Consider the following 21,974-nt stretch of genomic DNA (forward strand, 5'->3'; position numbering starts at 1 on the left):
AGTTTGGTAGATAATTGGAAGTTGACTATCGTTGGGCAAAGAAAAGAAAGCCGCTCACTACACTTTATTGCCTTGTTTCAATAATGTCTCTGCTTACAAATAAGCTCGAGGTCTTCATTTCGGCTAACAAGTTTAATTACAGCACGCTTGGACGTTCAAGCCCGTTAAAAAAGTAACAACAGAACTTAGGAAGCAATTATTAATGAGTTTTTCTCTCGTCAGAATACGCCATTGGTGCCCATGCCCTCCTCGGGTTAACTCTTCTTGGATAGACTTCTTGAATATTCAGCTTCGGTTTCATCTGAAAAGCAGTATTCCCTCATGGCTTCCCAAATTTTTTCTTCCTTTGAACACATAAACTTCGTTGAAAAGGAGAAAATACATAATTTAGATTAAGTCTTTGCCAACAGGAGTGATGTACAATACAGTTTCAATAATCATTTATCGTTGAGATTAGCGTTAAGTTTATGGAAATCAATAGTTCAAACCCAGGAGGAAGCTATAGCGCGGTTTTCATTGTATCGTCGAAAGTAACAAGCCATTTCCGAGATGTCCTTTTTCTCTGCGTCAAAACGAGTCTTGGTGCGAAACCATTCATATGAAAATGCTTTTCATCGATAAGTTCATTTTCATGCAAATCAAACTCATTTTCATAAGAAAAGTTTTGGACGAGGACTCGTTTTGAAACAGAGGCGAAAGGCAACTCAGAAATGACCTATTCGCGCTTGCATTCGTTTTGTATTGCCACGTTAAGTGGTTGGCTGAAGAAAACTCGCGCCACTCTGTCATCCAATCGAGGTAAAACCAGAACCAATCGCTACTCCCCTGCACACTTATTTTCCCGTGCTTGACGTCGGCTGCAAGTATTTCCTTGAGTTTTTGATTGGTTTACTGAATTATCTGCCTCTTGTGTGATTGGCCAGAGTGATTACTTTGGTTTTTGTTTTACGAAGCTCAATTGAAAAGTGCGCTATTGACAAAGACGTTAATCTTATACGTGGGTTTTTCATATGGGGTGAGGGTCTCCCGTTCCGCCATATTGTATTCAATGACGTCACAAATGCCTCTTTGGCTACATCACGAAAGAGTTCTTCTTCATTTTCATCAAAATAACAAGATCGTATCGGCTTACAAGGAAAACATTAACAAGCTCATAGATCATAGGAGTTAAGGTGACAACAAGAAAGTTACTTCAATTTTAACTAAACAATGTCCCCCAAGTCCTTTAGAACCCAGTGTTTGGGATAATATGTGGAAAAATTAATGTGCCCGCGATATTGGTGCACTTCTATGGTAGCACTGATGTGGCAGTGAAAGATAATATTTACAGACTATGCTCTAAATATTATGAATCTTCCTTTCGGAAGGGGGTTGTATTAATATTTACATCTATTATCGTGGGTAAAAAGAGTTTTTAAAGAGTTGAAAGATTTTTGCAGTGTTTAAGAACACATTCAGCAAGAACTTCTTAAATTTTCTCCAAATTAAACCACCGTGGTCCACATAAAAATATGCTAAGCAATTATTGACGTCGATGTCATTAATATGCTAAAAGAACAGTGTTGCAAGATCCACAGTTTCAAATTTCGAATTTTTCGACGTCAAGTGAAAATGATCTGTAACATACTGGCAATTACAAGAAGGACATCATGATCACGCAGAATGTGAAAGTAAACGTATTATATTGGCCCTTTTTATAAGAAAATTATCGATTAAAGACTTGTTTATATGGAATCGCCTTGTTCCCGGCACTGGCGGTACCCTCCTTTTTGATCCAAACCAAATGGGAGAATGTTTAAAGCATTTCTTTATGAATCATTATAGCGAGCTGCCCACATACACGAGTGACAAAACACAACGTTTGTTTGGGGGCAAGTTGAGTAGAAGAAGATCTCTTATGTGCGTTGAGTTATATTACGTATACGTTTTTTAAGCAACCTCAGCTGTTAAGTGTGTTAAAACGTTAAAATCATGAAAATTTAAAAAACCCTATTTACGAGCATTAACCGAGCATTTTAGTGACTTTTCGGGGGAGGGGAGACCGAGCATTTTAGCTGCAAAAATGGAGCAGTAAGGTGGAGCATTTTAGTGGGGAAATATAGGCATAATGTACAAAAAGCCTAATACCAACATGGCTACCGTAATGTCATGTAAAAATACTCCATAGCGATAAGACAGTAGCCAGTGATGAAAGCTTAAGCTTCTGATTGTGACAGCGAGTGTTTATTTTCACTTTTACATTGCTAATAGAGGGCATGCTGAGGCTTATTATTATTATTATTATTATTATTATTATTATTCACTAAAAGCACAAGTTCAGTTTGCCATCAACTTCACTAGTTCTTTTTATTTTTTTAGTTATTATTTCAATTTAGTGGCCAGTGATTACACAAAAACTAGATGAAATACTATACAATCCAAAAATGACCCATAATGATGGTCAGCAAAAGAGATGTTAATCCCCATGCAAGGCAGACCACCTGATAAAATAAAAGCATGCTTAACAGCTAAATCAAACACTTCTTGAAGTTAAGTAGTCCCTTCCTGACTTTTTAACACTAGAAATACTTGAAGCCTGACGAACTTAGACTGTTCATAGCCCTCTATTTTCTCGTATCTCTATTCGATCGCTGAACGCGCGAACAGAACAGCCAGAGAATTGGACGCCAGCGAAACACGGAGGACTTTACTGTGTAGGGGCTTCGCTCACACACCCCACGCCCCAACCCCGCGTGCTTCGCGCTCGCTTCTCTCGCTTTTTCTTTCGCGTGCGTAAAAAGAGAGGCTTTGAACAGTCTAGACAAACTGAGAGTGGCAACACATTCCACATGTGAACACAATCCTATTAAATAAGTCCTAGCATAATTCTTCTTCACTCCTACACCTCAAGGGGTATCCCACAAAACGTGAATAAATTTTGATACAGGTTATGTCTATATTAAAATACCCGTTGATGACTGTATATATATGTCTGAATTTATGAAAACCGTGTTAAAGACTTTGCACCAAAATAGCGGGCATGTTTTTGAAAAAACGGTTAGAAAATGTACATAAATATGGCCATGTCGCACCGAGAGTGCTATCTACCTCGTGTACTCTTAATAGAGTCCATACCATGCCTATACAAGCCTTTAAAGTCGCTGCAAAATGAGTCGAACGAGCCAAACAAAACTAAATTAGAGCTTAAATTGATCATTTGGTTCGCCGCGGCACTAATTTAGACAGGCTTAACCTCTGCGATTTCACCTGAATGACCTCACTATGTCTTTACTGTGGGTTAAATTAGCCAGTCACGCTAACAAGAGCATGGTAAGCAGTGGAATCGGTTATTTACCTCTATATTTCAGCCAAAAAGTAGCCGTTACGTGACATTTCATTTCAATATCTGACCGGATTCGCAAAAACATAGCCATAGAATTTGACTTGTCACTGATAATCTAACTTGCTACAATTCTGTCCTAGAGCTAGCTTTCCACGAGGCTTATCGTAGCTCAAATAACAGCAAATAACTCTCCTGTATGCCTTTTGAAGCCAGGAAGACTAAATTCACCGTCTTTTCGTTGAATCATGAATTGTACAATTTAATTAAGAGTGCTTTTAACATGAAATTGGAGTCTAAATCAACACGAACGTACAGATATCAAAACCGCGGCGGAGAGCTAATCTATCGCTTTCTAAAGGCCTGCATCGTCCTAAATGGACTGAACAAGAGCTTCCTACATCGAGAATCGATTGAACTTCAGACAAACTAGGCCATAGTTAGCAGTAAGCGAACACTCAACATGTTGTCGTTACGTCAATTATCGCCCGGAAGCCACGCAAATAAATTTCTTCCGCGCTAGCGAATCACAGACAGTTCTGATACTTAGCTAAGCCGAGAACGCCTAAAATTGATAAAACAAGGAAATTCTACTCACGATCAGCGCTTGAACTCATGTTCTTCTCTCTCCTCGTGGCCATGTTTTGCTCGCAAATAGCAATGTCCCGGATGTACTTCAATTTTGTCGAGCGCGGAATGGCACATCCAGATTTCAACAGATTGTTTTTCTAAGTCTTTAGCTACATCAAAGTTCAAAGCAAATGACGCCAACAGCAGCTAGAAATGTCCAGTCCATTGCACGTCTAAGCCCTAAATTGATGTGGCGAAAGATTTTTGCTGTCTAAAGCAAGCACAACATTATCGCCACAGGGCAAACGGCCTTCTGTTACGGGACTAAATGTGACCCGTACAGTTTACACATGTCCTCAGGCCCGCCTCAGGTACGATAATGGACGACGCTTACTAGCAAATCGTTAGACTTGGGCCTTCATTGGACTTAATGATGTCCTCGGGCAGACTTCCTTTAGACAGTAAGTACAGAACGCTAATCGGTCGCTCCTTGTCAGAGTCACCGCGCGAACTGAATTCAGACGAGTGTAGCCTGGGCTAAACTTAACGCAAATTGAAAAAGGGGGGGGGGGGGGAGGGTCGATAAATAATGAAAAAAATACCTAAATAAATGAAACATGCGGCAAGGAGTTCCTACATTTCATGCTAGGTAAGATTTACAAGCTGCTGTCATAGCGAAAGCAGAAAACAAAAACAAAGAAGTGAAAAAAAAAAAAAAAAATCAAAAAACACCTGATTCAGTCTTTAACACCGTTTTCATAAATCCAGACATATATATATATATATATATATATATATATATATATATATATATATGTATGTATATCTATATATCTATATATATAAACAATACATCAAACAAAAACTTCTGTCCCCTAGAGATAATAAGTTTAGTTGTAGTAGTGAAGCGATTTCACTACATCGCTCCTTCGCTCCTTCGCTCCTTCACTTCACTTCCTTCACGCAGGTCCAGCGCAACAGTTAATCAACTTACTGCTGACAAGCCTTGGCAAACGTCAAGCAGCTGTAAGCGTTATCATGACACTGAGACACTTTTGTGAGACACATTTAGTTTTATATTTCCCCGATAATCAGTAAGTACTATATTTCCTTATTAGTATTATTAAAGCTTACATTTATTTTTTCCGGGTTTTGTTGATCGTATAAATACATATATATTTTTTCTTTCTTTCAAATGAACTCTTCATGGTTAAATCAAAATAATGTTTTCAATATAATTTCATGGAATATTCAAAGACTCAAAACCAGGCTAAAACCAACCAATCAAACCATTTCAAATACAAAATTAAATATCAAATCAATCTGCCAGATGATGACGCATATAATCTCGATAAAAATTGGCCAAAACGAGACAACGGAGATTATACCGTTAACAAACTAGGAGGCGAAGTATTACGATTATGTATAGGAAACAAATTCAGAATATTGAACGGTAGAGCTACAGGTGGTGTAGACGGCAAGCTAACATCATATCAATCCAATGGAGCAAGCACTGTTGATTACGGAATAGTCATTGAAGATCTTCAAAACACAGTGCTAGGATTTCAAATACAGCATTTGACGCCTTATTCTGATCACTGTCCAATCGTTCTCAAATTAGCCTCCAGTAATCGTGATATCATGAACTACAATGCCTCAAAAAATACTCGAAGAAAGGGGGCGTTTCCACAAAACAGCTTCACCAAGTTTCTTTGCAAGTCAGAATGCAAAGATAAATTCATAAGTGCATTATCGAGTATTGATATTCAAGACAGGCTTCAATCCTTTAATGCAGCACACCACAGCTCAATAGATGATGAGATTTCACAGTTCAATCAAATACTAAAATCAGTTGCAAAACTAAGCCTGGAGACATCACGTAAAACGCGAAAATGTACGAAGAAACACAAACCATGGTACGATAATACTTGCAGACAACTAAAGAAAAAGCTGCAGAAACTGGCGAAGGAAATAAATCCCACAGCTCCTCGATCACTGCGACAAGGATACTTTACCCTCAAAAAGAAATGCAAAACGCTAGTAAAAAAGATGTACAAAACATATAAAAATCAACTTTTAAATGAAATAAACAACTTGAATTCCAACCGAAGCGGCGAATTCTGGAAACTAATAAGCAAAATTCGTAAAAATGAGACGGTCGAAGAAAGTTGCGATATTTCGTCAGAAGACTGGATAAAACATTTTCAAAACCTTTTATATGACGAATCTCAAGAAACGAACGCAAACGTCATATTTCCAAACAATCCTGACCAAACAACAACTACGCGCCTATCACTGCAAAAGAAATTCGTGATCAAATATCTAAACTCAAAAATAAAAAGGCATCTGGTACGGACACCATCCTGAATGCAATGATCAAACATGGGCGGTATTATCTCATGCCTTCTCTAGAAAGAATATTCAACGACATCATTGAAAACGGCACCTTCCCAGCTGAATGGAACATTGGTGTTATAAAACCAATATACAAACAAAAAGGCGATAAGAAATCTTCAGCCAATTATAGAGGAATTACTTTAACCAGCTGCTTAGGGAAACTATTCACATCAATTTTGCAAAACAAATTGAATAAGTTCGTCGAGCAACATAATATGCTAAATCCAGAACAATTTGGATTTAGACCAAACTCTAGAACCACGGATAGTTTGTTCATTTTCCAGCAATTACTCCATAAATACACCAAACATCACAAGAAACTGTATGTTGGTTTCATTGACTACGAGAAAGCCTTCGATGGCGTATGGCAATCCGGTATGATTCATAAATTACACAAATATGGAATTCAAGGAAAATTCTTGAATGTTATTAAGTCCATGTATTCGTCAATTAGGAGTTGTGTTAAAATTAATCAATACACGCTTACCGAACTTTTTTCATGTAGAAAAGGGATAAGACAAGGTGATGGCCTAAGTCCAGTTTTATTTTCGTTATTTATGAATAATCTACCGCAATATTTTAAACAGAACAAATCTCCAGGTGTGATGTTAGGGAGTCGCTCTATAAACTGCCTAATGTATGCAGATGATTTATTAGTAATCAGTCCTTCTCCGGAAGGGCTGCAACAATCGCTCAATGTAATTCATCAACACGCTCAGCAATGGAAGTTCAAAGTCAACACTAAAAAGTCGAACATAATCATATTCAGTGGTAACGGGCAAAACAAAAACAATACAAATTTCAAATACAATAATGAAACTTTACAAATTGTCGATAAATAAACATATTTAGGTGTAGAAATGACTTCATCCGGTCGCTACACCTATGCAAGAGAAATTCTCAGCAAAAAAGCCACAAAAGTTCTCTCGATAATAAAAAGATCCTTTTCTAACTCAGATTCAGCAACTATTGCGATTAAGAACAAACTTTTCGATGCCCTTGTTAAACCCGTGTTACTTTATGCATGTGAAATTTGGGGACCAGAACTATTGTCATACAGAACGCATTTTGATAAAAGCACAATTGAACAAGTCCACATTAAGTTCTGTAAACAAACACTAAACATCCCATGATATACAGAAAATATTGCCTGCAGGGCAGAGCTTGGGAGGTACCCCATTGATATAAAAGCCTCAATCTTTAGCTATTGGCAAAGATTGAAGCATTCTTATAGCAACGTTTTGTTACGTGAAGCATTTCAATATGCAACAACTTCTACACCTTTCTTTGATGTTACAATTAATGAAGAGATCACTAGGGGGTATCAAGTAACAGAATCAACAGAACCAGTAACACGGCAACACATCAAGAACGGTCGATTAAAAATAAACAAAAATCTTAGAAATCAGTATTCACAAAACTGGCTTGAGACTAAGAACAGTTCATCAACAACTTCAAGGGGAAAATTTACGCACAAGGAAGTTAAAAAGAGTTATCAATTTGAAAATTACCTGAAAACGGTTACAAACTCAGCACACAGAATTAGCCTGACAAGGCTTAGGTGAGGATGTCACGCATTACGAATACAAACTGGAAAATATGGAAATATAGGAGCATAAATCCCAGTAGAGGAAAGAACATGCTTAGTATGCAAAGAAAATTGCGTAGAACACGAACAGCATTTCTTGATGTATTGCCAGGGGTACGCTACCATAAGAGTTGAGCTCCATTCTCACATTTCAAACAAAGATGCACTTTACGTAAATCTGAGCGATAACGAGAGAACTAAGTACTTACTTAGAGCTGACAATAGAGTTACATCAAAAATAATAGGTAAATATATCAGCTTAATGTTTAAAAGAAGAAAGGAGATTCTCAACTTACAAACGAAATGAGCATTATAATTTTTATTTAATTTTATTTGAATTATAAAAGAATCAAGTGAATGTTAATTCTTATTGCACTAGTTAATGTTAAACCTTTATTGTAAACAGACCAATACCTCCCTTTGGAGAGTAAGGCGCAATAAAGATATACTATACTATACTATACTCCTTCACTCCTTCACTCCTTCACTCCTTCACTCCTTCACTCCTTCACTCCTTCACTCCTTCACTCCTTCGCTCCTTCGCTCCTTCGCTCCTTCACTCCTTCACTCCTTCACTCCTTCACTCCTTCACTCCTTCACTCCTTCACTCCTTCACTCCTTCACTCCTTCACTCCTTCACTCCTTCACTCCTTCACTCCTTCACTCCTTCACTCCTTCACTCCTTCACTCCTTCACTCCTTCACTCCTTCACTCCTTCACTCCTTCACTCCTTCACTCCTTCACTCCTTCGCTCCTTCGCTCCTTCGCTCCTTCACTCCTTCACTCCTTCACTCCTTCACTCCTTCACTCCTTCACTCCTTCGCTCCTTCGCTCCTTCGCTCCTTCGCTCCTTCGCTCCTTCGCTCCTTCGCTCCTTCACTCCTTCACTCCTTCACTCCTTCACTCCTTCACTCCTTCACTCCTTCACTCCTTCACTCCTTCACTCCTTCACTCCTTCACTCCTTCACTCCTTCACTCCTTCACTCCTTCACTCCTTCACTCCTTCACTCCTTCACTCCTTCACTCCTTCACTCCTTCACTCCTTCACTCCTTCACTCCTTCACTCCTTCACTCCTTCACTCCTTCACTCCTTCACTCCTTCACTCCTTCACTCCTTCACTCCTTCACTCCTTCACTCCTTCACTCCTTCACTCCTTCACTCCTTCGCTCCTTCACTCCTTCGCTCCTTCGCTCCTTCACTCCTTCACTCCTTCACTCCTTCACTCCTTCACTCCTTCACTCCTTCACTCCTTCACTCCTTCACTCCTTCACTCCTTCACTCCTTCACTCCTTCACTCCTTCACTCCTTCACTCCTTCACTCCTTCACTCCTTCACTCCTTCGCTCCTTCGCTCCTTCGCTCCTTCGCTCCTTCGCTCCTTCGCTCCTTCGCTCCTTCGCTCCTTCGCTCCTTCGCTCCTTCACTCCTTCACTCCTTCACTCCTTCACTCCTTCACTCCTTCGCTCCTTCGCTCCTTCGCTCCTTCGCTCCTTCGCTCCTTCACTCCTTCACTCCTTCACTCCTTCACTCCTTCACTCCTTCACTCCTTCACTCCTTCACTCCTTCACTCCTTCACTCCTTCACTCCTTCACTCCTTCACTCCTTCACTCCTTCACTCCTTCACTCCTTCACTCCTTCACTCCTTCACTCCTTCACTCCTTCACTCCTTCACTCCTTCACTCCTTCACTCCTTCACTCCTTCACTCCTTCACTCCTTCACTCCTTCACTCCTTCACTCCTTCACTCCTTCACTCCTTCACTCCTTCACTCCTTCACTCCTTCACTCCTTCACTCCTTCACTCCTTCACTCCTTCACTCCTTCACTCCTTCACTCCTTCACTCCTTCACTCCTTCGCTCCTTCGCTCCTTCACTCCTTCGCTCCTTCGCTCCTTCACTCCTTCACTCCTTCACTCCTTCACTCCTTCACTCCTTCACTCCTTCACTCCTTCACTCCTTCACTCCTTCACTCCTTCACTCCTTCACTCCTTCGCTCCTTCGCTCCTTCACTCCTTCACTCCTTCACTCCTTCACTCCTTCACTCCTTCACTCCTTCACTCCTTCACTCCTTCACTCCTTCACTCCTTCACTCCTTCACTCCTTCACTCCTTCACTCCTTCACTCCTTCACTCCTTCACTCCTTCACTCCTTCACTCCTTCACTCCTTCACTCCTTCGCTCCTTCGCTCCTTCGCTCCTTCACTCCTTCACTCCTTCACTCCTTCACTCCTTCACTCCTTCACTCCTTCACTCCTTCACTCCTTCACTCCTTCACTCCTTCACTCCTTCGCTCCTTCACTCCTTCGCTCCTTCACTCCTTCACTCCTTCGCTCCTTCACTCCTTCACTCCTTCACTCCTTCACTCCTTCACTCCTTCACTCCTTCACTCCTTCACTCCTTCACTCCTTCACTCCTTCACTCCTTCACTCCTTCACTCCTTCACTCCTTCACTCCTTCACTCCTTCACTCCTTCACTCCTTCACTCCTTCATTCCTTCACGTAAAGAAACCCAGGGAGGGGGAACTCCCATATGAAAAGGCAAGGGATGCTCGTCGGAAAATTTGAATTTAACTTCCAAGGGACGTTGCTTGAGCTTCATTAGACCCCTAAAACATACCACTTGAAACGAATAGGATCTATTACTAGCCACTGTTCAAGAAAGGATCCCGCGCGCACTTGTAGACCCTACTCACGTACTCGAGACATCAGCGGAAATCAAGCCTGAAAACAGAAATTAAATGAGAGCGTTTCTTTTATTATTTCCTCGAGTGCACCCTAAAGGATACTTTGACAGCTAAAAATGATGACGTTTCGTCATCAACACCCTAAGTGAGACCAGAATCCTTGATTTGTACCCGAGACGAGGAGCATCCCCGACCTTTTCATATAGGAGTCCTCCCCGGGTTTCGAACACCAGCCGTCTACAGAGGACATATTTAGGTCCGCACTTAACATTCCCATTAGGAATTGTCTGAAGAAGTAAAACACTTTGTTTTTTTGTGAGTACACAATTCATTTTCAATTTCAACTATCATTACGCTTTAGGATTTAAAATATTTTTAGCTTGAATTTGCATATTATCCTCTTCCTTTCAGGTTTGTTAAAAACGATTCCATGCACTTTATTGATATTGCTACCTACTTCTACGACGCCTAAGTTGACATGGTATAAGTTGAGGATCACTTCTTATGCTCTAGATTTCTTTGGTTTTCGGTTATGAAATGGCCAAAGCGAAAGAAGTCTACAAGCCAGACTGAAAAAAAGATAGGAAGTTTAATGTTAACATTAAAGATCCCGGAGGGGGAGTGACATTTGAGGGGGGGACCGTTCAGGGGAAGGGGAAGAAGGATTAGTAATCCTACAGTCTCAGTAGTTATGGAAAGTTTTTGAGATACTTAAAGGTTGGCCCACATTAGGGGACATATTGCGGGGACGTTAAGCTTGAACAACCCCCTTCGTGTGTACCCACCAAGCCACTGCTGGTAAAATTGGTATCTTAGTTTGCAAATCATTAAGTTACATTGAAACCGTTCTTAAGTAAATAACCTGACCACCGACTACAACTCGAAAATTACCTATGGCAAATTACGAGTTAAAAATGGGAAAAATTAGTCCCATCTCATTTTCAAGTAAAATAACATGTAAAACTAGTGTATCTAAGAGACAGTAATGCTGCGTCACATTCCCCTGATAGTGTGATTTAAGAGATTTAAGAGCACCCTTCCCACCGCAAATGGTATTCTGTCGTAGCACGGGATTGGTTTTCTTAGTTCATTGACTTCATACTAAAACGAATTCGATTGTTGTTGGGTTTTTTTTTTTCGGGGTGGGGGGGGGGGGGGCGGGCAGGGTGGAGGTAATTTATGTTGAAAATTGGTAATCATAACCATGGTGCATGGTGAGTCGTTGCTATGGTAACATTTCATTTTGTTTTTGCTTTGAAAGAAGTTAGGCCAAGAAAATACATAATTGCTGATCCCCTTTATTTGAAATAACTAACACTGACATTTTATCGCATAGCAATCCTTAGGCGTCATTTGTGTCATTTAGGCATTTTTGTCATTAAATACAACTGTTGCCTCAACAGTAAGGATCACTTCAGTGATGTCATCATCATTAAGATCTGCAAACTCTTCCTCAAAGTCAGCATCTTGTTCTCTCTTGATGGTGTACAGTTGTTTAATAGTATCGTCAAATATAATTAGGGATACTGTGTCTTTGCCAGTGATCGTAAGAATACTGGCCATAATTTTATAGGGACATTTGGTCTTTAGTTGCATTAGACCACACTCGGAACATTGGATGATTTTCTTGTCACTATGCATGACTTTTGAGTGGCACTTGTTGCAGCTTAACTATGACTGAACATAGTTAATTCAATCTGGTGGAAATTGCACCTTCAATTGTTGTGTCTTGTCTGGTATATCATCCTGTCGTTCTATCTTTAATTAATTGATGCCTTTATTTACAGTACTGTATTTGGTCAAAGTTTAATACATTTAGTTTGCGCCATTAAATTCTTTAATGGCAACATGTGATATATTGTAACAGTGGCCAGATTTCATTTTTCTTGTGTCCTGCGAAGAGAACCGCTGTTATCTGTAAACAAGGCTACTTGTTTAGTTAAAGTTTTCCCGCGAACATTCACAGTTTCAACAGTGCCAACGAATAAAATAGAAGCAGACAGCACGATATACTTGCGAGTTTGTCTGGAAATTTAGAGGAACTTATTGATTCTTGTTCTGGCTTGTCTTTATGGGTGACAGGTTATGTAAATAGCCAACTATGCTTAGTCAGTCTAAAATAGAAGGACAAAATTATTGAGATTGAGTTGTTACTGATTAGACCAAAAGAAGTGAATACTGGGAGTAGATAGTACTGTGTCAATCTTTTCAGTCAGCTGGATTAGTATATCACAAGGTGTGAGAGGTCTTGGTGGATTCCAATCGGAAATTTTAGCTGCCTGAGGATTTTATAATGATACCTTCTTATGTATGTTCAATTTCAAGACAGGTACTGCATCAATTTAGGATAACGTGCATTTACAGCACAGAACTTGCCAGGTATTTCATTCACAATGTATGATCACATGCTACTCAAATTCGGGTGAAAATTAAATTATTGGAATGAAATAGGAACTCTTTAATCGAAATTGTGGGTTAAGTATATTTTCAATGTTGTTCAATTTTTATCTTGTTTACTAAGCAAATGGTAAAAATAGTAAACAACTTACCACTTGAATTATTCATACTGGGGTCTCCTGAAAAGGAAATTATTTTGAAAGAATTACTTGTTATTCCTTATGATTACACATACAAGCAGTTATTTAAATTTGTTATTTAAAAAGCTTCTTTGTGATTCCAAAAAGTCGATTCAATCTTTGTTCCTCCTGCTGTCTGTATTTCAAGGTGTTTAATTTTCTAATACTTTGAAGTCTATCAAAAGTATTTTGCTCTATTACAAGTAACGACAATTGTTAACTCTACTTAAACCTACACATATGTGATGTCCAATGTTTGTTCAGACTTTCTAATATGTACCCATGCTTTTGGTAAAGGTAATCCTTGGCTCTTGTGGATATTCAGGGTCCATGCAAGTTTAAGTGGTAGCTGTTGTCTCTCATGAACTGAATCGCCATATTGTGCAGAAACATCCACGGGAGCTATTGCAACTAAAGAAGGAATGTTTTCAGATATTGAGGGGCCGATATAATTGTCAAACTTAACAATAACAACAACAGGCAGATCTGGAGGTTTATGAGGAGTGGTATAAATGATATCCATTATTGTTCCTGTTGAACCATTACAAAGACCAACAGATGGCCATAAGTTCATTGTAAGCATAACAAGGGCACCCGTTAAAATAAGTAGTGTTGGTTCCAATCCATACATTTCCTGAGGACTAATTTTGGCAGCTTGAGAACTTGAACTTTCTGCTTTAATTTTTGCGATTGGTTGTTTGAGTTGTAAGAGGGAACTGTAATTAAAAGTTGCCACTTCCCCATTGGTATAAAATAATCGAGTGGCAGAGTAGAATTGATCAATGTTGTTAGCTTGTGCTGGTTGCGTAGTCAATAGCAGTTTCCATTCATCTTCAGATATATTTTTCCATTGGGCAATCGTAAAAGCAGTTAGATAATGAGCATTCTGGACCAGCCAAAATTCCCAAGGTCAATTTCCGGGACACTTTTTGACCTGTAGGAACTTTGAATAATATTTTTATCTGTCAAAGAAGAAGTTAATCTAAATAGTCACAAATTGTTTTCGTTGCCATTTTGCCTTTTTGAACATCCTGCAAATGTTTTAGTTTTTCTTCAGAAGAGTCTTGTTTTAATTTTTGTTCAGCTAAGAATCCTTTCAATGCTACTTCAGTAAGTTCACAAAGACCAGGATCATTCTTCAATTTAGCTGTCCCATGACAATGAATGCTACCTCTCGCTTGGAATCCATATCTGTACCAGTGCCATTCAGCCTAAAGTGTACCATACAACCAATGCTTTATGAAACTTTGTAAGCGTTGATTAAAAAACCAATCAGCAATGTGTAGATTGTCTATTACATTTTGTCTCCTTTCCTCGTTGGTACAATGATTTATTTGAAAACAATGAATGCAATTCTGGCCAATGCATGTCTGCTGATGAGAAGGTAAAAAAGATGGTTGGGGCACCTTTGCTGTTTATTATTGATTTCAATTCATTTCATCGTTTTTGCCAGTCAGCATTACTACCTGTTATGTTGCCCACAAATCTTCATAGCTTTGTCATAAAATTTGTTGAAGCATTATTTGATCCCATGTCACACAATTGCTCTATTGTAACAGGAGCGTCACCTGGATTCTGTTTGATGAACACAGAACTTTGTTGTAAAGTGCGTTTTCTTTGAATCATATTAAGTGCCCAGTAGGGAAAGCGTAGATGTTTAGCAAAACGATAAACCCACTTGCCACCTAAGAATTCTCCAAATCTTAAAAGATGTTTAATGCTTTGAGAAAAAGGAAGATATCTGTTTAAACTGTGATTAGTTGGATCACCTTTTCCATCAGGAAATAATGTTGGAAATACCATTGTAGCTAAATATAGCGTTGTATATTCATTGACTGGTTTATTTTGAATAGATGGCCAATTCAAAGTTTTCCCTGCTATTTCCTCTTGAATTTCCACTGTTTCCTGTTTTCCATTGTGTTGAAAAGGAAGAAAGCTACTAGTTTGAGTGTCCTTGTTATAGACAACATCTGAATCACTTTCTAATTCCTGGACAAAGTTTTTGTCATCATTTTTTGTTTAAAATGTTGGAAGGTCTGATGACATACCATTTTCAGGCAGACAGTTTAAAGCATGTTGATCAATATTAACGTCGCTGTATTGAGGATTATGTAGGGTTAGCCAACGCAATGCCTCTTGAATGTTATGTCTTCTTACAGTGACTTCTTTGCAAGAGTTGTCTTTTCCTGTCATTTTCACGAGAATGAAAGGAATGTCTTTAGGCTAACGAGGCAATGATTTAGCAAGCTCTTTTAACATCTTGAGGAAAACTGATACAGTGCCCAGAATAGCCTCTTTGTCGTCCAGGTTTTATAAAAACTCTCCGCCATTATTGGAAGAGCTCTGGCTATTAACATTTCTTCTATTTGTGTTACACCTTGCAATTCCTTAGGCACTGAAGAAGGTATCATACCATTCTCCCTTGAAATTTTTTTTAGGAAACTGCTTATCTCTTAAGCAGTTGGCGCACACAGAGCTAGAAAGTGTTTTCAATTTTACTATTTTTGCGAATTTTGGTTTTCTTTGGCCGGGCCTCAAAGCAGATTTTACACTGGTAAATAGTATGATCTAGGAATCTGTGAAATTTTGTCATATTTTTTAAAGCCAATTTATCAATTGCATTGGATTTCATTGGGAGCTTTTTATGTTTACCACTTGCGTTTTGACTGCCTAGCATCTTTTTAGTTTGGAAAAAAACTATTTTTTTGCTTTTGAGTTTTTGCTTTGTGTTTTTGTCTGTGAGCACTTTTGGTTATTAGCATGTAATTGTGGTTTTTTATTTATTGTATTTTGAATTACTGGTATTGTAGAATGAAGATATTTTTTGCTTTGATATGCCATATTTGCTATTTTGTCATCATTTCGTGAGTCACAAGCTACTTGATCATCTACAAATCTAAGTTTTTTTGCTATGTGTTATTGTACTATGTTGTTGTGATTCACGTTTTCTATCTTTTTTGTGCTTTGTAGTTTAGCACTTTCCTTTGTCAACATGCCCTTTGTTTGTCTTTGCTCAGTATAAATGTGCTTTCTGATTGTTTTTTTGCAATTGTTTCTTTCTTTCTATCATGGCTATGGATATCATCTGACTCGGAGTTCTGAGAAAACTGGTGCTTTAAATCACTTAAACAAACGTCTTGCACTACATCATAGTGAATTCTCTTTGATTGTTTCAAATAAACTGAACAACTGTTTTCAGGTTTTTCACCATCAATCATGGTTCTTGAAAATTTAAGAGGCCCTGCGCCTAAGAAACGACCGATGATTTCCGGCTAAAAAATAAAATCGGCCGATTTTTATCTCTCAAGTAGAGGTTACCGAATACTATTTAAAAATGAATTTCTTTTGTTTCAGTTTCGCTTTAAACCAAAAATATCGAGCCGCAAAGTTTTTCCGTCTGAAAGCAGCAAAATCAGGCCGAAAATAAGCCCCCGCAAATAACTGTTCAGAAATTACTATCGCAACGCAAAATAATGAGAAAACTACACAGTGTTGAAGAAAAATGCCTTTTAATGCAATATCATTCGATAAACATCAAAAAACTGCCGAAGCGATTAACAAATAAAGTTTCAAATATTGCATACTAAATTAGATGGAGCGTTGGAGCTGATTTTAAAATAATTATTTCTCAAAAGTTCAACGCTTTTGAAAGCAATCACAGTGATGAATGAGACATTGGAGGGATACAAATCACGTTTCTGGAAAAACATTTTTCGGCCAAAGTATATTGACCTTGTACAAAGCATTCAAAGTTACCGTTTTTACCGTTATCCTGCTACTTCGGCGAAACACTTCTCTTTTGCCAATACGGCCGTGGATAGCGTGTTAAACGCCACTTTAAACCTTGCTAGGCATTCAAAGACCGTCCTAAGTAGAAGGAAGTAGAATTAAAAGAGAAAGGAAGATGAAAAATACACAGAAAAAGAAAATAACTCGAAATTACCATCTGCTAACGAAAGTTGAATCTGGAAAATGTCGTCGCGTGACGCGGCCATTGACGTCATTTGTATCAATAGCGGTGGAATCCAAACGAATGCACAAATAGGAAAACAATTTTTCCCGGCCAGAAAACGTTTAGTGGAACAATGTTATGTTATTTTTCGCAAATGATGGTCACTCAAAAAGAAAAACTTCCCCAACCGCCACACCGTTTTGGCCGCAGCGTGATCTGAGTTATGGGTCACGACTGGATCTCTAGCCGCTGACCGCCCAAAGGACATTGCAGACTCGTTTTCCCACGCTCTTGCGACCTTTACGTGACAAATGACGTCATTGGCCGCTGTCACGCGACGACATTTTCCAGATTCAACTTTCGTTAGCAGATGGTAATTTCGAGTTATTTTGTTTTTTCTGCGTATTTTTCATCTTCCTTTCCCTTTCAATTCTACATCCTTCTACTCAGGATAGTCTCTGAATGTCTAGCAAGGTTTAAAGTGGCGTTTACCACGCTATCCACGGCCGTATTGGCAAAAGAGAAGCGTTTCGTCGAAGTAGCAGGATAACGGTAAAAACGGTAACTTTGAACGCTTTGTACAAGGTCGATATACTTTGGCCGAAAAATGTTTTTCCAGAAACGTGATTTGTATCCCTCCAATGTCTCATTCATCACTGTGATTACTTTCAAAAGCGTTGAACTTTTGAGAAATAATTATTTTAAAATCAGCTCCAACGCTCCATCTAATTTAGTATGCAATATTTGAAACTTTATTTGTTAATCGCTTCGGCAGTTTTTTGATGTTTATCGAATGATATTGCATTAAAAGGCATTTTTCTTCAACACTGTGTAGTTTTCTCATTATTTTGCGTTGCGATAGTAATTTCTAAACAGTTTTTTGCGGGGGCTTATTTTCGGCCTGATTTTGCTGCTTTCAGACGGAAAAACTTTGCGGCTCGATATTTTTGGTTTAAAGCGAAACTGAAACAAAAGAAATTCATTTTTAAATAGTATTCGGTAACCTCTACTTGGGAGATAAAAATCGGCCGATTTTATTTTTTAGCCGGAAATCATCGGTCGTTTCTTAGGCGCAGGGCCTCTTAAGCCATTTGTATGTATCCCCAAAATTGTGTGTATACAAAAATGTCCGTGGATATGTATGAGTGAAGCAGCGCTCAAACTTTCAATATCTGTTCCTCAAACTCTATTTTTGGCCATTTGAGAGCTGGCTAAATGATACTGTTGTGTACTGCAGGAGAGAGTTACCCATTTTCTTTTAAGCTATGTTCACATACCTTCAATGCTTGCCTACTTTACAGTCGCTGAAAGAAATTTTCAAAACATTGGCAATTTACTATATGTCTCCGTAAAAGGTACGATTTTAAAAAGCAGTATCAAGTTTAAACACACAGTGGGAATAAGGCGTGCGAACACACCATTGAAATGAGGCATGCAAAAACACACCAACAAAAATGAGATGCGTGTTTAAACACATCAATGACTAGTGTATGCAATCTGCAGGAAACAATCTCCTGCAAGAAAAGGGAGCAGCTGCTATTAAAAAAGGTGTGCAATGTCATGCAATCTATGCAACAACGACAAAAAATTGAAACCGCTTCCTGGAACTTATTCAAAGATTTATTTCTTGGTTGTCTTCAACCTGATGTAAAATATTTGAAGACTTTTCGTCATCTTGATTTGATATTAGAATTTGGTAACGACACAGTGTTGTGTGAAATAGTTAGCCTGGGTAGCTTGGCGGTTTAAGTAAATTGAACGTGCTAACAAAGCGGCAAAGCCGCGAAAACGAGCGGCGAAGCCGCTAGGAGCCTGAGGGAGAGATAACTGAGAAACCGCCTGCACGAATGACCAGCATCTTTTGTTAGTCCAATACGCTTGGTACTGGCCATTCCCATTGGATCAGAAAGCTAACACGTCAATCAAAATTTTCGGTAATCTCCCAAGGGACAGCTCCAAGGAACAACACTGATTACAATGCAGAGTTTTGGCGCGTAACAAGAAAATGGTCGAGAAAGCTCTGTCGAAAGCGTTATCGCGCCTAAATATTCTTCGTGAAGATCGCGAAATGGTTCTCAAACCTGAGCAAGAAACAGCTGTAAGCGAGTTACTTCATGGGAGAGATGTGCTGGCCGTTTTGCCAACAGGCTTTTTACCACAATTGCTACTAATCTCGCAATCTGGTTGGCCAATTTGCCGTTGTCGATAAGAGTCCAGACAACGCCACTCGCGTCAATGTGTCACGCAATGCCTTTTTCAGCTCGCGCTCTGAAAAAAGCATCTTCTTTGACGTTCGAGACCCTGTATCATTAATTGTTATTTCGCCGTTGAAAAGCATCATCGACGACCACATTTCAGAGATGTTGTCGCTGAACTTCACAGCAATGGAATTGCTGTCTGACAAAGTCAATTTGGTGCGAAATAATCGGCCGCAATTTCTTTACTGCTCTGCAGAGGCAGCGTTGGAGAAGCCGTTTCTTGCAGCGTTGCGAGAAGACAGCGAAGTCCATCGAGCTGTGTCGGCGATCTTAGTTGACGAATCTCACGCGGTGGAAGCTTGGACGGGGAAGTGGCAAGATTCGATATTTGCTTTTTGCAGCGATTTTACCCGGGGTGGGGGGGGGGGGGGAGGGGTGGTGGTGTACTCCCTCATCTGGGCTATATTGGTATGTGCGGCCCCAAAAGATATGGTTTTTCAGCTATTTTGGTCATAAATAGGGTATCGATTTTAGCTGATTTTGGCCATTTTGGTCATAAATAGGGTATGGTGTTTGCACTCTAGCCTTGATATGGGCATGGTTTCATGAAAAAGCGATTTTTTGATCATTATCAACAAAAGCCCTTCACAAATTATGTTTACGGTAATTTAACATTAGTCTGAACTAGGGAACTAATTATAATGCAGGTCTGAAACAGGGTTTTGATTTGAGGGTCTGGTAGTAAATAGGATTTCGAATTTTTGGTCAGGTCAAAAATAGGGTAGGGAATATAGCTGATTTTGGTCATAAATAGGATAAGGGTTTTGGGAAGCGGGCCGCACACCCCCAACCCAAATTTTCTGAGAGTACCCCCCGGGCGATTTTAGTATTCGGCTCCATACGTTTTGATAATGGACGCTCATTGTTTTCAATTGATTATTTGTTTTCGTCAGGAACAAGCATAGCCAAGCCTCTAAGCCTGTTCAGGTGTTCCGTGGTGCCTAGGGAAAACTGTCCATTCTTCGAGCGATGAGCAAAGACGGTAAGGAAAGAATATCTCTTTTCACATTTAAGGTTACTTAGTATCGTTTCATATAGTAAAGATTGTATGAGCATATTTTTATCATGCATTACCATGAATTTAAATGATCGTAGGTACTTTATTTGCGTATATTTAAAATTGGTTCTTGATAAACAAGATTGTATCACTGTACTGATCAGTTCGGAAATAAAGCAGTTGTGCAAGTTAGTTTTGGGAAAAAAAAATTAATTACTCAACGTATAACATAACTTACTTTAATAGGTCTCTAAAAAATATTGTGAGGTTGGTGGACTGTTGGTGCAACTTTGTTATCAAATGAACGTAAGGGAAGACGAATGGGAGTGCTTTCCCTGCGTCGTTTAACCTCTGTAAACTGTAGTCAGTGCACTAGTATCTGATGAATTTTGTTACTTGTAGGGACTCCAGTTTTTGGCACTGACTGCAGTGGAGCTTCAGATAAGGAGACAGAAAGAACTGCCATGGATGAACTCACTATGAAAGACCCCATCTAGTTGTTTGTCAGCCCAAACAGATGCAATCTGCAGTTTTCAATAAACAAAGTGACACGAACTGACATGTACTAGCAATTGGATTGGCTGGTAGAATTGATAGAGGAGTACAGCAAGGACACACCCAAAACAAGTGTATTTTCTGACACCGTGTATTCTATCGCACGTGTGTTCAACTACCTCATGGGGAAACTTAGAGAAAAAGCCTAGAGAGAAAAACGCAAGCACATCAAGGAAACGGATCCATTGCCTCATTGCCATATTCCATTCCCTTTCACATAAAGAGTACGAAGAGAGGCTACTACTTTCATTTTAAAAGAATGGAGCCGGTGAAGCGTGTTGCCATTGCTTCTATAGTACTGAGTATGGGGGTTAATTTCCCAGATGTTCGGTACATCGTGCTATTTGGCCCTGCCAGAAGCTTACTTGATTTTCATCAGGAAGCTGTGAGAGCTGGTCAAGATGGCCTGCTTGTCGATCAGTTATTTTGTATGTTTATGGGCAACAGTTGGCACACTGTGAGGAGGACGTGCGCGAAATTTTTTAGAAACAAGTGGACGCTATTGGGTGGCAAGCTACAAGAGCTTTGATCCAAACATCGTCAGCTTGACAGGCTTCTGGTAGGTCGCGGAAGAAAACAGTCAAATTGCGCAGGATTTTCAGGGACAAATTCGCGGAAAAAAACGGCCGATTTCGCGAGAATTTTCGAGGCCATTTTCGCCGAAAAACGATCGGTAAAACACGGCTGATTTCGCGAAGGTTTTCTGGGCAAATTTCGCTGGAAAGCGATTGGTTTTGCGCTGATTTGAGGAACGTGTTTAAATGAAACCAGATGCTCTTAGAGCATTTACTCAGGCTTCGTGCCGCAATATGAAATCGTACTTTACAAGGAAGCTTATTGAACACAATAAAAACAAATGAGAGAATCAGGATATTAAAAACACAAGAGTTACGCTTAGATATTTACTATTCAAGAAGCTTCGTTGAATATCTTCTTTATCCAACTGCATGTTGTTTGCCTCATCTTCGAAGTTATGTTCTGTTTAGGTTGCGGTTTGCTTTATGTTTTGACCACGGGGTTATTTTTAATAGTGAACAGCATTTGCTCTGTTAACAACGAGGCGTTCTAGAAATGCGCCAAT

General features: G+C 39.3%; 2 protein-coding genes, 1 long non-coding RNA gene and 1 pseudogene across 4 annotated transcripts in view; 2 read left to right on the forward strand and 2 right to left on the reverse strand.

The window, feature by feature from the left end:
* Positions 1-21,974, reverse strand: part of LOC149112989 (uncharacterized) — a 79,892-nt gene that overhangs the window by 35,186 nt on the left and 22,732 nt on the right. The gene's annotated exons all lie outside the window — the stretch shown is intronic.
* Positions 5,132-6,256, forward strand: LOC149112991 (uncharacterized). Its single transcript, XM_089288607.1, has one exon. It carries the CDS (start codon positions 5,132-5,134, stop codon positions 6,254-6,256), a length of 1,125 nt encoding a protein of 374 aa, XP_089144733.1.
* On the forward strand, positions 7,172-8,332 carry LOC149112992 (uncharacterized; annotated as a pseudogene).
* On the reverse strand, positions 16,624-17,473 carry LOC149112993 (uncharacterized). Its single transcript, XR_016206868.1, has 2 exons — positions 17,075-17,473; positions 16,624-16,998 (listed from the first exon to the last, which is right to left on the reverse strand). It is a non-coding gene; the product is annotated as an uncharacterized LOC149112993 (long non-coding RNA).

The sequence above is a fragment of the Orbicella faveolata genome, unplaced genomic scaffold (genome assembly GCF_042242905.1).
Source record: "Orbicella faveolata isolate gen_17 unplaced genomic scaffold, um_ofav_v1 contig_17, whole genome shotgun sequence".
Lineage (NCBI taxonomy): Eukaryota > Metazoa > Cnidaria > Anthozoa > Scleractinia > Merulinidae > Orbicella > Orbicella faveolata.

Bases quoted from the DNA above. Each gene is read 5' to 3' on its own strand.
- LOC149112991 (XM_089288607.1), top strand. From the start codon at position 5,132: ATGGAATATTCAAAGACTCAAAACCAGGCTAAAACCAACCAATCAAAC.